Consider the following 17,110-nt stretch of genomic DNA (forward strand, 5'->3'; position numbering starts at 1 on the left):
TTTTTTTCATTTTTCATTTGAATGGTTTATATTCAGAGAATTATTTGTTGTGTTTGATACACATACATTTGAAGGTAATATTGTGGGTCACTGCTCTCAAAGGACAAAATCAGAACAATGTAAAGACCACAATTGGCTTTACTTTTTAAATTCTAAATTGTAATTTATTTTAATTCTAAAGTAGAACACTGTTTACTCATGCTTTTACAGATAGAAAAGAATGTAAGGAAATACAAACAAGTGGATTGGTCATTTCAAAATTACTTTGTAGGGCAGGGCAGGGCAGGGAGGCAGGCCCTTGAATTGCCTTCCTGGGTTAGCATACAGAGCAATGGGTGTCATTATGTTATTTCCATATACTTATCTATACTGTCCTTGTATCTATCCTCGCTACCTTCGTTCTGTCCTTCCTTCCTTATCCGGGGGAGGGACAGGAAAGCGTAGCGTTTTTCCTTGCACATGGGGCATCTGCGTATGTGACGTGTAGGTGGAAGGACTGTTGGGTGGGGGTAACCGTAAGGCCGAGGGTGTTGTCACGCAGAGGGCCAGGCCGACGCCTCGATTTCATTTTGGCGCTGTGGGATGTCAGCTCCGGAGTCTGTTTATTTTGGACTGATGTATGGAACCTGTGGAAACGCTCCCTTTCGTTTTTGTTCAGCACTGCTTTCCACCTTAGCTTAGTTAGGCTTGTATGGGAGCGGGAAGTGCAGGCACTAAAGGTAACTACCTGAGCTCTTCATCTGGTGTGGAGACCTGGGTATTGTTCCTTCTCACCTTTCACCATCCCCTCTTCTGCAGCAGTCACCAGTGTGGAAAGCATAGTGCAGGGTTTGTGTCGCAATAGACAGAACCCACTCGGAGTGCCCTTGCCCTGACTATTGCCCAATGGGGAGCGCGCTAGGCACTTCACAGAGACTGCTCTAGTTCTTGTGAGAGAAGCCTTTCCATTCCTTCTCTCTGTGTGCAGACACAAAGCCTGGGACTGGCTTAGGGCCTCACGGCGAGAAAGATATTAACACATAGCAGTGTTCTGGGTGAAGAAGCAATAGGAAGGCAGCCTTGGGGAACTGCGGTCTTCCTGTCCTGGGCTCTTACAGAGGGCTTCTGGGCCTGAGAGTCATTTCTGAAAGCATGACATAGAAAGGGAACCATGTGTCTGAGGAGAAATGTAGAGTTTCTGTGCTCTCCAGCATTCCTCGGCATTGTTGGGTTTCTGTTGTTTTTCTCCCTGTAGTTAATGAGCCTTCTAACTAGTAGACATTGCCGTTCTTAGACACTTCCTTTTGGCTTACCTGTTTGGATCTTTCCTGGTCACTTGATTTTGTTTATTTTATAGTGGCTTCTCCCTTGGGGAAAGGAGAATGTTTTCTCTTTGTAGTTCTTCCTTTGTTTAATACCACTTTACTAATTGTATACATTTTGTTACAATCATTTTCATAGTTATTTTTATTTGGGAAATGCAGCCTAAGTCTTTCTTAAAATACACCGTTTAAGGCTAGAGATGTTGAATGACCGAGAGGCTGAGGAAGAAGCACCACTAGTTAGGGGCCAGCCTGGCTTCAGAGTCAATTCCAGGCAAGCCTTGGCTACAGAATAAGACCATGTCGTAACAATACAAAGCCATACCAAGAACTAGTGAATGACCGGGTGAGATAGCATCTTGTCAACACAGAATATACTCAAAGAACGATGTTTTGAAATTGTGACACTTTGATCTAAACAACTTAATTTCATAGAATCAGTACTGATACCATAATGGAAGCTTTATGAATCCTGGTTTTGTGGAGAGGCTTTTTAAATAAAAAAATGTCTTTGTCGTTGATGGACTTTAGAAACTAATATTTAGTGAGCTGGGCATCATTCTTGGGTTCTGGAGGTGCTTAGTGTTTCAAATGATAATTCATACATTACTGAGTTTCCTTTCTGATAGCTTCAAAATATTATATGCCCTGTCATAACCTAAGTACTTGGACATCGTCTCACGAGGCTTAACTAGTTAAACAACAACAAAAGTAAATGCAACTTAGAAGAAAATAGTAAGTGACCTTAACTTTGATTTTTGAGAGAGAGAAGAAAGAGAGACAGACAGACAGACAGACCGACCGACCGACCGACTGAGAGACCCATCTGCCCTCCCATATCTACATTCATGAGTTTGAGTGGGTGTGCATGTGGAGGTCAGAGGACAGCCTTGAGTGTCACTTCCGCTTTCCTTCTTGTTTGAGGAGGCTCTCACTCGATGCTGTGCGTGTCAGAAGCTGGCTTGTGAGCCTTGGGTGATTGACTAGTCTCTACTGCTCATTTCCCTGTGCCAGTGTTGGGGTTAGAGATGGGTACTGCAGCGTTTGGCTTTGAAAATGGCTTCTGGAGATCAGAACCTAGGTTCCAAATGCAGAGAGCTCTAGCCAATGACAAGCTCTCAGCCCAACCTTGACTTTTGTTTTCCTGGCTCTGTAGGATATAATACATTATCCACTCATTCTCATTTTCCAGGTGCCCTGCACCTTTTGGTCTTGGCATTGTTTTCTGGATGATCTGCCTTATGAGAGTAAGGGATCTGTATTATGTGACCATGCTTTTAGCTGTACTATTCTGTGGCTTAATAAATAGGAGTCTTGGAAACCTAGCCCCTTGGGAATTGTTAAGTAGCAAAGGCTAATCCATTCATATTGATTTTTTTTTTTATTGGATGTGGTCCATCTAGCTTACAAATGCCTGTTTAATTGATAGTTACTGGTAAGACTGTAACTTAGGAAATAAAGATACAGGTATGCTGGGAAGTGAGAACTGGATGTGAACGCTGATCTATCTCTGAGCCGTTTTCCCCGTAGGGCTTTAAGTGCTCCCTGCTTGAGTGTTTGCTACAAATGAGGATCAGGACAAACTGGCCCTTTATGTCTGTAGGTTCTGCATCCATGGATTCAGCAAACTTAAATTTTTATATTGAATACATACACAGGTTTTTTTCAGTCATCTCCTAAATAATGCACTACAGGTGCTCACATCACAGCTCCTACCTTGTATCAGGTGTTTTAAATAATGGAGAGGTGTAGGGGAGCAGTGGTGTGCGAATACCGTGCCATTTTATATAAGGGACTTGACAGCCGTGGGGCTGTGAGAACCAGTCCCCCAGGGACACCGACGGATGACTGTGAGGAGTGGCCTTCTTGTGAGGGCAGTTGGGAGATTAACTGAGGGCACAGTGTCAAATCACTTAGCACAGTGCCTAGCATGCACCTCCGTGTACTGCGGCAGGCATTGCTTCTGTGCTCTACAGCAGTTCTGAGTGCGTGTTGTGAGGGTACTGACAGTCTACTAGAAGTTTTCTAACTTGGCAAATTTACAAAAAATATCTCTCTCAATCAATCTCTCTCTCTCTCTCTCTCTCTCTCTCTCTCTCTCTCTCTCTCGTAGCAAAAGATGGATACTGTGTAGTTTAGATTGGGAGACAAATTAGGTGTCAGAAGGGTCGGTGGTGGAGCTTACCCAGTGTGCAGGAAGCCCTGGGTGTGAAGCACTCCATGAATCAGCAGTGGATGCACAGTATAATCCTAGCCCTGGGGAGGGAGAGGCAGGGAGATCTGAAGTTCACAGCTAGTCTCTGCTACACAGCATATTCAAGCTAGCCTATGTTACATGAGATTCTTCTTTTAAAAGATCCACCTACATGTGACAGGATATACAGTGTAGTAATCTGTGCACTGAGAAATGCTTATAAGGATAAAACAGTTCCTCTTAGGTGAAGTAGTCACTCTGCGCTCTCTAATCAAGACTAGGACATAATGAGTCTGGGAGTACTGTATTACTATTGCCAGGCATGGCGTTTCGTGCCTATAATTCCAGTATTTAGGAAGCTAAGGTCGAAGGAGTGCCTTGAGTTGCAAGCAGCTGGGGCAAAGGGCAAATTTGAGCTTCAGTTCAGTGTGATCTAGTGAAGAAGGGGGGAAAAAACCCCGAAACCTTCTTTTATTAAGTTCTCTCAGATTTCCACTAGAGGGCAGTCTAATCATGTTCCTTTATCAAATTTAAACTGTCAAGGTCTTCCTGTTTTTTATGTGATCTGCTTAAAGATTGTTCCTTTGTCTAGAATAGAACATTCCACTGATTCTAAGAGAAGTAGCAGCCATATAGTTGCTGTGTGGCTTTTGATGGTTCCTATGTCACCATGTTGCTTTCTCTCTGTAGAGTGTGAGGTCATCTAGTAGGGACTTTTCATAGCTCTGTTTCATAAAACCAGATCAGCTCGTCTAAGTTACTTTCCAGGATTAGTCCCATCACAAGGAACACTAACTCTCTTGACACCTTTTTAGTCTACTCTGAGAATCTCATTTGTTCTCTAATGGCTTTTGCAAGTCAATGCCCCTTTTAAAGTTTCCTTATTAGCATATCATCGTGACTGGATTGCCGCAGTACAGAAAAGTGGGGCACAAGCATTTGAAGAGTTTTCCCTCTTTTACTTCCTGGCCCCTATGACCTATGGGTATGTAGACAGAGAAGATGGCTCTGTTTTGTGAGGCTAATGATTTTGATTAGAAAGAAGCCCATTAAATGTGAAATAATCTTAGTATACACTTCAGTCTTCACATAGCAGGCTGTACTACGGATTACATCTACTTGAAACTAATAGCACAAAGGGAAATTCCAAGCTGAATTGTTCTCCCTCTGGGATGATCTCCTCACCAGGTTTGTGGAGCTCTGTCTTGCACAGCTGCCAGGCACTCCCAAGTGGCCTTCACAGTGAACTTCCCTGTCGTCTCCACCAGACACTTAGAGACATGCTGTCATGGTGAGCAAATGGTGAGGCTTGACTTCCTTGCAAGGATGTATTTGGCTCTGTGGAGGCTTGCTAGTACACCTGTATCCTGAGTTAGTTATAAATTCACTTGTTTGTGTAACTGGTATTGTAACAGATGAGAAGTTATATTAGGGCAGTTACATTTCTGCCAATTTAAAATAAATGTGTGGAGTACGAGTCATGTGTCTACTTGTGGTAATTTAAGTAAAAGAGGTGGGAACTTACGCATTGTTCCTATATTTTACTCAGACTTTGAGTTGAATGCAGAGCTGGTGTGGTGGCACCTGTTCATATGTCTGGGCCGTGAGAGGGGAGGAAGATCATCCTTGACTTCATGGTGAATACAGACCAGCCTGGGCAGCCTGAGACCTGTCTCCTAATAAAACCAAGAGCCTTTTCCGCTCCAGTTTAGGGTCCTGTGGGGAGGTTTGTTGTGATGAGTTGCATCATGTTGTTTAATGTTTCCTAAGGTCATGTTTAACTTACTCTTTTACAAGATTTGGCATAAGTTCTTAATTTAGATGACTATGAATCATAAGGGCTTTTTCCTGATGATTTTACTTGGTAGAATAATAGAATCACCAGAATTTTGTTGAATTCCCCAGACTGCCCAGATGAAGTATTAGGCAGTACAAAGACACAAGGATACAGTATCACCCACAGATGTTAGCGGGTTCCTGGGAGAGATGCGAGGAAACAAGTAGCCATAGAGTGGCAGTGAGATGAGAGTCTTCATGAAGGCAGGAGTCTAGAGGCACAAATATAAATACAGCTGACGTCTGGGCTGGGCCAGGGCTAGCATGGAGCTGGTGTGACGGTTTGGGGTATGGAGGGAGGGGGGGAGGGAGGAGAAAGGAGGCAGGGCACACAGGGTTCTTGTTGGAATGGTCATTTTGGTCGTAAAGCAGAATGTAAGAAGTATGGTGGTGGCCAAAGGGTGTTGCCCTGTAAGCCGAGTTAAGAAGCTTAGGTCCATTGTGAGAGGCTCTGGGGATCCTGAAGCCTTTTGAAGAGGGAAACATGAATAAGGATTTGGTGGTGGTAATAGAGTGACCACTGACCGCCCCAGACAGTTTTATTTTACATTTTTTGTTTTGTAGCTTGTTGGTCTACAGGAAGTTATTCTTTTGATTTTTACATAAGTGGGCATCTTTGCCTGTTGTATATGTCATGCACCACATGTGTGCCTAGTGCCCATGGAGGCCAGAAGAAGGTGTCAGATCCCCAGAAATTGAGTTACTGATGGTTGAGGGCCACCATTGGGTGCTAGGAACCAAACTTGGTAGAAAGAACAGAAAGACCTAGAAAAGAACATCTCTTGTCTAGATGTTCTTTCTTATAAGGAGTTGTTTTTACCCGGTCCATGTCATTAACTAAAGAATACAAGTACAGTTTGAACCTAGAACAGAATTCTAACCACATAAGTTAATTGGCTTGCCTTAGGATCAGCTCATTAAACGTCTGGACTATGTAGCCTAGAGTCAACTAACAGCACTCTAATCTAAAAGGAGATTGCCATCTGTAGCAGATAAAATTGAAAACAAATGTACATTTTCTAATATAGAGTAACTTTTACCTTTTTTTAATAATTTAAAATTTATTTCCTCTCATTGTATAGGATCCTAAGTCTAAAAACAGCCTGTGGTATAATTTATAGGTATGTGAGTGTACTAGAGAAAAAGGAAATGCTACTGATATTTTGATTAATTTATCTATAACATTCTTATCCAGAGCTCTTATTTGCATCATGACCATTACTGGTCAACAGAATTCTCTTTGGTTAGATATTGAGACATTTTCCTTTAGCCTAGGCTGTTCTAGAATCCTCAAGCCTCCTCTTCCTCCTCCTCCTTTTCTTCCTCCTCCTCCACTTTCCAAGTGCTGAGATTACAGGCATGTGCCTGGCAGGTTTTTGGTATTTTGTTGTTGTGTTTGCTTTTGTTTTCAAGACAGGGCCTCACTATTGTAGCTCTGGCTATCCTGGAATTCACCATGTGGACCTGGCTGGACTCGAACTCACAGAGATCTGCTGCCTCTGCATCACAAGTGCTGGGATTAAAGGCATATGCCACTGTACCCCGCTGTGAGTGAGTGTGTGTGCGCGCGCGTGTGTGTGTGCGTGTGCGTGTGTGTGTGTGTGTGTGTGTGTGTGCGTGTGTGCACATGCACGCCATGCACTTGGTCCTGATGTTTCTGCAGCTATAGAAACCCTGACTAAGGCAAACAGTAAGGCCCAAGGAGTGACACTCCTTGGCAAGCTGCCCCCAGAAGATGCTTTGAAACCTGTTGTGCCTTCAGGATCAGACTTGAACCATGAACTATGTATGACCCATGCTAAGGGAGCTTGGATGGTGTAGCTGCCTTTGAGACGGTAACTGCTCACCCATACTCCTGTAGGTAGCCCTGATAAGACTTGCTGGTTTACCCTGTTGGACTTTGGTAGTATCCTAGCCTTAGTCTGTCATTAGTTTCCTGTCTAGGGTGAGTAGACATTTGCTCAAGTCTTCCCAGGATTAGTGTGACACACAGCATTGAAAAAAGCCACTAAAAGTCACTTAAAATGAATAATTTTGTTGACCTGTAATAATCAGAATATAAATGAGATCAGTTGATCTAATTAATCAGTGTCAATAATAATTTCATTTTCCCTCACAAACTCACAGTTCTATAGGTTTATACTTGAGGCTGTGTTCTTAGACTTAGTAAGTCCTGAATATGGGATCATTCATCTCACCATCAGAATGTGCCCTCTACTCACCCTCACCTATGTAAGGTGCTGCTCCCTTGATCCCCCCATGCCTCTCTGCCTCTCAGGACACTGCCTCCTCCTGCTGCTGCTAGGCTCTCCTCCAGCACAAGGCCTGTGTCCTTGTGACTTGTATATGCTAGTGAATTTCAATAAACGTTATGGTGTTGTTTGAGTTCTAAGTATTCTTCTTGCCTACAGCAGTGAGGTGAGTTCCTTGGCCCTCTGTCAGCCGACCAACTGTAAAGTGCCAGTGACTGAGTCTGGGACCACAGCCCCAGTTTCTGCTTTGGGCAGGACTTCAAATCGGCATCTCACAACTTTGGTCTTGAATAGTTTTATTAAAGGGATATTAATATTTTTATATTTACTTATATATGCATGTACTATCTGTTTATACATACATGTATACTTATACATATACACACACGTATCTGTGCGGTTTTCCTGCATGGGTGTCTGTGCCATATGGATCAAAAACTGAAGGCGGTCGGAAGAGGGTGTTGGATCCCTTGGAACTGTTGCTGTGACTGTGAGCTGCCGTGTGGGCACTGGGGGTCGAACCCCGGGACCTCTGGAATAGCAACCAGTGTCTTAAGTCTCCCGAGCCGTCTTTCTAGCCTCTGGTCTTAGTGTCTTAAGTCTCCAGAGCCGTCTTTCTAGCCTCTGGTCTTAGTGTCTAAAGTCTCCCGAGCCGTCTTTCTAGCCTCTGGTCTTAGTGTCTTAAGTCTCCCGAGCCGTCTTTCTAGCCTCTGGTCTTAGTGTCTAAAGTCTCCCGAGCCGTCTTTCTAGCCTCTGGTCTTAGTGTCTAAAGTCTCCCGAGCCGTCTTTCTAGCCTCTGGTCTTAGTGTCTTAAGTCTCCCGAGCCGTCTTTCTAGCCTCTGGTCTTAGTGTCTAAAGTCTCCCGAGCCGTCTTTCTAGCCTCTGGTCTTAGTGTCTAAAGTCTCCCGAGCCGTCTTTCTAGCCTCTGGTCTTAGTGTCTTAAGTCTCCCGAGCCGTCTTTCTAGCCTCTGGTCTTAGTGTCTAAAGTCTCCCGAGCCGTCTTTCTAGCCTCTGGTCTTAGTGTCTAAAGTCTCCCGAGCCGTCTTTAGCCTCTGGTCTTAGTGTCTAAAGTCTCCCGGGCCGTCTTTCTAGCCTCTGGTCTTAGTGTCTAAAGTCTCCCGGGCCGTCTTTCTAGCCTCTGGTCTTAGTGTCTAAAGTCTCCCGGGCCGTCTTTCTAGCCTCTGGTCTTAGTGTCTAAAGTCTCCCGGGCCGTCTTTCTAGCCTCTGGTCTTAGTGTCTAAAGTCTCCCGGGCCGTCTTTCTAGCCTCTGGTCGTCAATGTTTTGAGTGAAGGATGGAACTAGACGCTCTCCATGTTGCAGTAACATACAGAGTTTTGTGATCTCGAGACAGACTAGTAAAAGGCTAGTTAGTTGGTAAGACCTGAGTGTGTTGTTTGTATACACATGCCCCACACCCACACCCGTCACACCATTGACTGACTCAACAACCGTTCATTAAGTATTTATAGGATTTTCATACAGAGGTGTATATCTGATGTGTCAGAGGGCAAACAGATGTTAAAATGACTTGGGAGTTACAAATACTAAATTACAGTGGCATGATGTGTGCTAGTTATGTCTTATCATTATATAATATAAAAACTTGTTCGTTCGCTGGGTATAATAGCACACACCTTTAGTACTACTAGTCAGAGGCAGGGGCAGGCCTGGTCTACATAGTAACTTCTAGGATAGCCAGAGCAATACAGTAAGACCCTATCTCAAACAAACAAGCAAGCAAACAAACAAACAGACTGGTTTGTTTGTGGTAATTTGGAATTAACATCAGATTAATCAGGATATTCCATTCATCTTGCTAATAATAAAGTATTTAAGGTATTTTGAACATGGATGTCTTGAAAATGTTTGAAAATATATTTCTTAATTAGAGTGTGCCTTAATGTTGATCAGTGTGTTTTTAATTTTGCCTAAATAAAGTTAAATAAGAAATAACAAGAAAATACAAAGCAATCATAATAGTTTAAACTTTACAAAAAAGGGGATATTTATTTTATTTTTAATCATGTTTGTGTAGTGGTTTGTTTACTTGTTAGTGTAGGTGTTCCTCTGGGGGACAGAAGAGGAAGTTGGAGTTACAGTTGCAAGCTACTTAATGTGGATTCTGCAATGTGGATTCTGCGTCTCCTGGAAGAACTGCATGCTCTCTTGTCAACAGAGGCATGTCTCTAACAACAGTTTAAAAACTTTTGTCGTCTTGGCCAGTGATTTGGACTTGACAGTTACTTCTTGTTTTTATGTTGTTTACTTTCAGCTCATTTAGAGACGAGTTTTGAAGAGGTAGAAAACCATCTGTTGCATCTGGAGGACTTGTGTGGGCAGTGTGAGTTAGAAAGACATAAACAGGCCCATGCCCGACACCTGGAGGATTACAAGAAAAGTAAGAGGTGAGTTTAAAACTTGGGCTACAACATCGTAATCTCAAAGTGTTCCACATTGATTACATGCTATTCTTTATTAAAAAAATATTACATGTATTTGTTTGGGGTGTGTGTGTGTGTGTGTGTGTGTGTGTGTGTAAATCCTAGGACAACTTATGAGAGATGTTTCTCTCCTATCCTATCATATAGGTCCTCAGGTTATCACGCAAATGCTTTTACCCACTGAGCCCTTTTCCTTCCTGTGCTATTATTCATGTATTTGGATTGCTAAAGATAAAGGTCCCAGCCTGTATTGTTCAGTTACAGTGTTGCCGTTTAGTGCCAAGGACCAGCTTCTGCTTGGAGAGGAGTTCTGAAAAAGGTGTGTTTGGAGTGGCAAAAGGAATGACTCGAAGTCTATCGTAGGGTACAGATTGACAGCCTTTTCGTCTGCATGGGAGGGCTTCCTTGATAGCTCTCTATAGATAGCTCTTGACTCTATAGTCTGCTTGATATAGTTTTTTGCTCAAGACAGCTCTCCACTCAAGACAGCTCTTTGCTTGAGACATCTCTCAGGTTAGAAAAAATTCTAAATGTTCTCTGGATAGCTCATGAATTTTCTGATCAGAGTCAGAAAAACTTCTAGAAAAAATTTCTTGGATTTTTCTGAAATCCTGTTGTGTTTGCTTCCCAAGGGGCTTTCCCTGGGCAGCTAGCTCATAGGTCAAAGCCTAGTCTTTTATGTACATTCAATCATTTACTCCAGGTTCCCTTTTGATTATCCCATTAATCAGCATTGTATGACCTCAGCAAGTACTATTTTTTTTTTCTTTTTAAACATGGCAAATGAACTCAGAGATCTGCCTGCCTTTGTAAGCACAGACAATAAGCTAGCTGGGTGGGATTGGCTCTGAGATCACCATTGCGCCCATACCTGGGCCTAAACAGTCCCAGGCCAACCTTGAACTCAGGCAGGAATGTGCCTGCCTTTGTAAGCACCAACAGTAAACTTATCTGGGTGGGATCTTGCCCTGCAATCGCCACTCCCTAAATGTTTATCTCCTTCTTTAATGTCTTTCTGACAAGCTGGCTCATAGTGCAGCTGCCTCTGTTCTCTTAGGTCCATAGAGCCCCCTCATATAATTCATAATGCATCTTTGTATTTCACATAGTTGAGAAATTACACTTTTTTTTTTTTTTGGTTCTTTTTTTCGGAGCTGGGGACCGAACCCAGGGCCTTGCGCTTCCTAGGCAAGCGCTCTACCACTGAGCTAAATCCCCAACCCCGAAATTACACATTCTTGAACTGGTGTTTCAGAGTTCTTTCCCACAGCCTTTAAGGTCATAGCATTTGCCTTTCTGCTAAGGACATTAGGCACACCCTCACTTCCTGAATTTGTGCTGTCCCTGATTATCATGGAGTCATTAATCTTGGCAGGGAGGAATATAAAGTAAAATATACAAATAAACCTTATGCCAAGATGGTCCACACCCTGCTCCAGGGATGGGGAGTGTGACACACCATCCCTTGCTCATGGTTATGCAAGACTCAGCACAGAATAAATAAAGCATGAATGTTCTTGTCAGAAGAGAGAAGGGGCCAGAAGACAAAGCTCCCATAGATTAGTCCTGGCCCGCTTTGCTCCAGTGGCAGCTGACTGAGCAGCTTGTTCTTTTTTCTCTTACCCCTTAAGTATCCCTGTCAGAGTGAAGGGAGCCTGAACCTGTCACACACTAGATACAGTGCTGACAATTAATCTCTGAATTAACTTCAATGCCGCTGGTTTCTAGTGGGAATAATAATACACCAATCTTCAGAAGTGTAAGATTGGACATTAAGAAAAGCACCTTGCATGGAGAAGTCATGGGTTATCACCTTGTTGTTAGTTTTCTTGAATGTTGAGGGTGGTTTAAGTTCCCCATGTGTCTGTATGGATGCGTCTCAAGTGTTGGTCAGCCTTCAGAATCACATGGGGAGAGAGAGAGATTCAGGAAGTTTGTCCCAGCGGTGTGTTAGTCAGCCTCCCTCCCAGTTGTGTGGATGTGCATGTTTGAGGGACCGCTGAGTAGGGTGTGCAGGCTGTACATGAAAAGCTGCTCCTGAGAGCCATGAACCATGCTGTTCACAAAGGGTTGGGTGCATGTGATTCCTTGTTGAGAGGAGTGATGGTTGGTGCCACCCCTGGGCAGGATGTATAAGAAATCAGAATGAGCAAGGCACAAGGGGACAAGCCAGTAAGCAGTGTTCTTTCATAGCCTCTGCTTCAATTCCCACCCTGACTTCCCTTTATGATGGACTGCAAGCCAAGATAAAGTCTTTCCTTCCCAAGTTGCTTTTGGTCATTGTGTTTTATCCCAGCAATAGAAACCCTAAGACACAGAATAAGGCGTGCTACTATAGATAGGTGAGTGCTACTATAGATAGGTGAGTGCTACTATAGATAGGTGAGTGCTACTATAGATAGGTGAGTGCTACTATAGATAAGGGGAGTGCTACTATAGATAGGTGAGTGCTACTATAGATAGGGGAGTGCTACTATAGATAGGGGAGTGCTACTATAGATAGGGGAGTGCTACTATAGATAGGGGAGTGCTACTATAGATAGGGGAGTGCTACTATAGATAGGTGAGTGCTACTATAGATAAGGGGAGTGCTACTATAGATAGGGGAGTGCTACTATAGATAGGGGAGTGCTACTAAAGATAGGGGAGTGCTACTATAAATAGGGGAGTGCGCCATGTTTTCATTATCACTGCTTTTTTTTTAAAGCTGCTTGGATACAAGAATTATATGAGTATTGTGATTTTTTTTTCTATCAGTACAGTGTGAAATTTGACTGTTAAGAAAGAAAAATGATGTGCTCCTTCTAGTCTTTAACAAGTGATTAGACAGAAGAGGAAGCCTGCCACCTGGAGCTGTAAAATTGCCCTTTACTAGTGCCCTGGATAACTTCTACTTCATGATTTATGCCATGAGGTGAAGGTGTGGAAAATAAGTGTACTAAGTGATTCCTGGTGTCATTGAAATGTCAGGGCATGTCCCTTTTTAGAGATAGAACTTAGTCACAAACCTTCAACTCCCTCCTGAATTAGTTGATTCCTAACTGTGACCTTGGGCATCAGCCATTTACTTTAGACTTTGATCTCTTATAAAGCTTTACTTGGTCTAGAATGTTCTTGACTGGTATAAGGATTTCTAAAAATAGCCTTGCTATTGAATTTAGATAGGTTTTTAATAATACCAATTATTCTATAATGTATAAGATTGTGTATACCTGACAGGGGGACACACACTTTTAATTCTGTAATTCGGGAAGCTGAGGCAGGAGGATCTCTGTGAGTTCGAGGCTGGCCTGGTCTACAGAGTGAGTTCCTGGACAGCCAGGGCTACACAGAGAAACTGTCTCAAAAAGAGGGGAGTTGGGGATGGGAGGAGAAGGGAAGAGAGATGGCGTGTGTGATGACTGAGGACACAGTTTATGATCTACAGTTGACATTTCATAGGCTCTGATAGGCTAAATTTAACAACATTGTGACAACGTGTAGAGTGTCACAGCAGTTCTAAGACTAAGAATTTGGGCGAGGCATTTAAAGGGTGAGAAATTTAAATTAACCATGCTGAAAAAAAAATAGATATTTGTTAATGCTTAAAACATCTGTGTACAATATTGAGAAATGTCAAAGAATTTTATACCAGTCTAGTAAGACACTTGATATTATTATTTAAATTGAGGTCATATTTTTATTGTGAAGTGGCGACTACTGATTTAATTCAGAGTTATAACACCAGTGCAGTTGGGCTAGGTGCATGGTATAGTAGAACTTAGGAAGCAGAGGTAATAAGATTGGGAACTCAGGGCCAACCTGGGCACAGGTGAATAAAATACAATCGGAGTAACTGGGAATGTCCTTAGATACTGATCCTAATTTTTTTCTCCTCTCTTCCTGGCTTTTTGCAAACAGTTTATCATCAGTGCTCTTAGCTGTGAGAAAGAGGTGATGAGAATCTCTGGCAGGGAATGAAAGAAAGAAAACAGTTTCCATTTGGGTTTCAAAAAGGGCTAAGTAATCTACTTAAAGCTGGCAGCCTTTCTGAAGCTTGCAGGTGAAAATCTCTTTAAAGAAACTTCTTTTTTTTTTTTAAGATTTATTCATTTATTATATATATAAGTACACTGTAGCTGTCTTCAGATACACCAGAAGAGGGCATCGGATCTCTTTACAGATGGTTGTGAGCTACCATGTGGTTGCTGGGAATTGAACTCAGGACCTCTGGAAGAGCAGTCCTGAGTGCTCTTAACCGCTGAGCCATCTCTCCAGCCCCCTAAAGAAACTTTTAAGAAGCCAACCAGCTGGGGTTGGGGATTTAGCTCAGTGGTAGAGCGTTTGCCTAGGAAGCGCAAGGCCCTGGGTTCGGTCCCCAGCTCCGGAAAAAAAGAACCAAAAAAAAAAAAAAAAAAAAAAAAAGAAGCCAACCAGCTGATTAATTATATGACTGATTAGTAATGTGTTACCGTATAAATAATTTGGCATAGCAAAGACAGAGTTGAACAGTTTTACTCAGACAAATCAAGGCTATTTTTATCTTGGAAAACACACTAAAGTTATAAGGAGGTAAAGTTTTGTAACTCAGAAGAACAAGAGGGGGAAGAGGGAACAGCTATGGCAGAGGTAGCGTCTGTGTTCCAGAAGGGGCAGAAGCACAGTGGTGAGTGACTCGGGTGAGGCTGAGTGCTTAAGGAGAACTCAGACATGAAGCTGCCGAACTCTGGAAGGCTCAGGAGAGGAAGCAAACGGAGAGCAGGAACTCTGGGTGAGAGGACAGATGTATGTGGAGAGGTTTGATCCTGGCTTGAGTGTGCAGGGGCCCGGACTCAGCATAGTGAGTGGGGAAAGGTCCACTGTTCACTCCATCAGAGGTGAGGATGGTAAAACACCTTAGAGAGGTTTTAGATTAAGGATCATGAATCTGAAAGACAGGTTGCTTAGCAGCACTGTGTGGGGAGGGCTGCCCAGTCAGTGCTGTGGCGGCTGGCTCAAGTTTAACTCTCTTAGGCTTTGTATGCTTCCCAGCACCGTGGGTGACAAAGCCACAAGCTAACAGGAACAATTGCTAAAATGTACACAAGCCATTCCTTCCCATTCCAAAAGCCTCTGTTCTTTTCACCAAGGTCAATAGAGTCTTCAGCCCTTAGCCTTGAGCCCCAGGTACAGGTCTCAGCAGGCCAGGAAATCTGCCATCAGGCCCCAGCCTGCCTTGACTGCCTGGCAGGCACTTTCTTCTCTCTTTTTTCCCCCCTCTGCTTCAGAGAAACAGCAAAATGGCTCCCAACACATTGGAACTAAATAATTATTTCTGGGCTTACAAAGATGGCAGCCTCTATGTTGGTAGGTGCAAAATTGGGACTGTGTGAATTCACATTCACTTATGCCAGCACGCTGCAGGCAGCCAGGGTGAGAGGGCTTTTTCATTAAGTGGTGCTGTGTGAAATTGAGGGAGTGCACCCTGGCCTGCCCATTCTAATCAGTGAGTGTTCAGAGATGCTGCCCACGCTCTTGGTCCACTACATTTATTTGCCTAAGAGAAGACTGTGCTTCATGAGTGCTCTGAGTAACAGAGCCCTGGAGAATGTGCTAAGGGACAGAGCCCAAAGTGTCTCCACTGAGGGCTGTGCAAGAGCGCAGAAGCCGGGCTCTACTGCACTGAAGACTGTGGGGAAGTGTGCTTCTCTGTTCCTTACAACGCTTATGCTATAACATAGCAAATAAGTGAATTAATATATAAATAACTTTCAAAGTAAGAGGAAGGAAGAGGAGAAAAGAAAAGTGATTGTTCTTAGAATGTGGATATTTAGCAAAATACTTATCAGAGGTAAGGAAATAAAATTGTTCCCAGGTATAGAAGAACTCTGGGTTAGCTCACATATACGCTTTGCTAAGAAGTCCTGGAGAATATGATCTACACACACGAGAGCCAGTAACCACGCAGGAGCAAGTTCCACCCTATTCAGGAGGGAGGCGAAGGGGAAAGCATCCAGGGTGATGGTGACCGCAGCTGTGCGGGACATTACCAGCTGAGCTCAGCAGTTGCTAAGAGCAGCGTTTCCAAGTGAAAATGCAACAAGCAGGTTGGTAAGCCTAACCGTGTTGAGCAGTTTTATAGCATGTCCCAGTTACAAATAACATCTGCAGAATATTGTGATCTTTAAGTGCAGAATTAATGATGCAGCTTTTTTGGGAGCTGGTCACAAGAGAGCATGTTTATGTCTAAGGGAGGAGGAGGACTCAATGGATTTTCATGTTGTACAACAGGAAGTCAGTAATACTTAAAGTAGGAAAAAATTGTATTTTTGGCATAATATTTATAAATATGTCAGTGATAGAAATAACAGAATTGAATGTGGTTGCTTGAGAAAGGCTGGACAGAAAGACCGAGTGAGCTGCAACTGGGGACCAATTTGTGTTGTAAATAAACCCTCCCAAGTGCTCTTTGACTTAAGGAGTGGAGTATAATGTACCATAAATACCCAAATCAAACTTAAAATTTTCTTACTAGCTGCAGCATTCCCAGAAGTGCTTTACATGAGTGCTTTCTCATCAGACATCCCATGATCAAATACATTACAGACACACTTACTTGCCTTACATGTCAGTGGCTCTGAGAATTCCTGGAGGAAAGGCATTTGTTTGACTCAGTGCTTCACAACTTTCTCCCTTATAGAACCAATTTGCATATAATACATATTAAAACAGGCACCTTAGTATTCTGTCTAACATCAAACATTTGAAATATTGATAGCAATAAGTAAGCTTGGGGCTGGGGGAAGTGGGGGCTGGGGGGGAGTGGGGGCTGTGGGAAGTTGGGGCTGCGGGAAGTGCCTCGTGGGCGCGGCAATGTACTTGTCTAAAAGCAGGCTCAGCTGGGCTCGAGCTACAACCCACACAGAAAGTCAGGCTTGTAGCGCATGCTTGGAGCATGGGAGAGACAGCTGACAGAGGATTTTGAAGCTTGTTGGCCTGCCAGCCAAGCCTGCGTCATGAGCTCCAGGCCAGTGAGAGACCTTGAAAAAAAGGAGAAAGGTATCTGAGGAACAGAATGGGAAGTTATCATCCGGTCTTCACGGGCATGTGCTCTGTATGACATTTAA

General features: G+C 43.3%; 1 protein-coding gene across 6 annotated transcripts in view; it reads left to right on the forward strand.

Annotated features, from left to right (window-relative positions):
* Dtnbp1 (dystrobrevin binding protein 1) overlaps positions 1-17,110 on the forward strand; it is a 91,458-nt gene that overhangs the window by 21,061 nt on the left and 53,287 nt on the right. For all 6 annotated transcript variants that reach the window (XM_063276720.1, NM_001037664.1, XM_039096045.2 and 3 more), the window contains one exon: positions 9,857-9,989. In XM_063276720.1, the coding sequence (XP_063132790.1) occupies positions 9,857-9,989 (133 nt within the window). The remainder of the gene's footprint in view (positions 1-9,856; positions 9,990-17,110) is intronic.

The sequence above is a fragment of the Rattus norvegicus genome, chromosome 17 (assembly GCF_036323735.1).
Source record: "Rattus norvegicus strain BN/NHsdMcwi chromosome 17, GRCr8, whole genome shotgun sequence".
Classification (NCBI taxonomy): domain Eukaryota; kingdom Metazoa; phylum Chordata; class Mammalia; order Rodentia; family Muridae; genus Rattus; species Rattus norvegicus.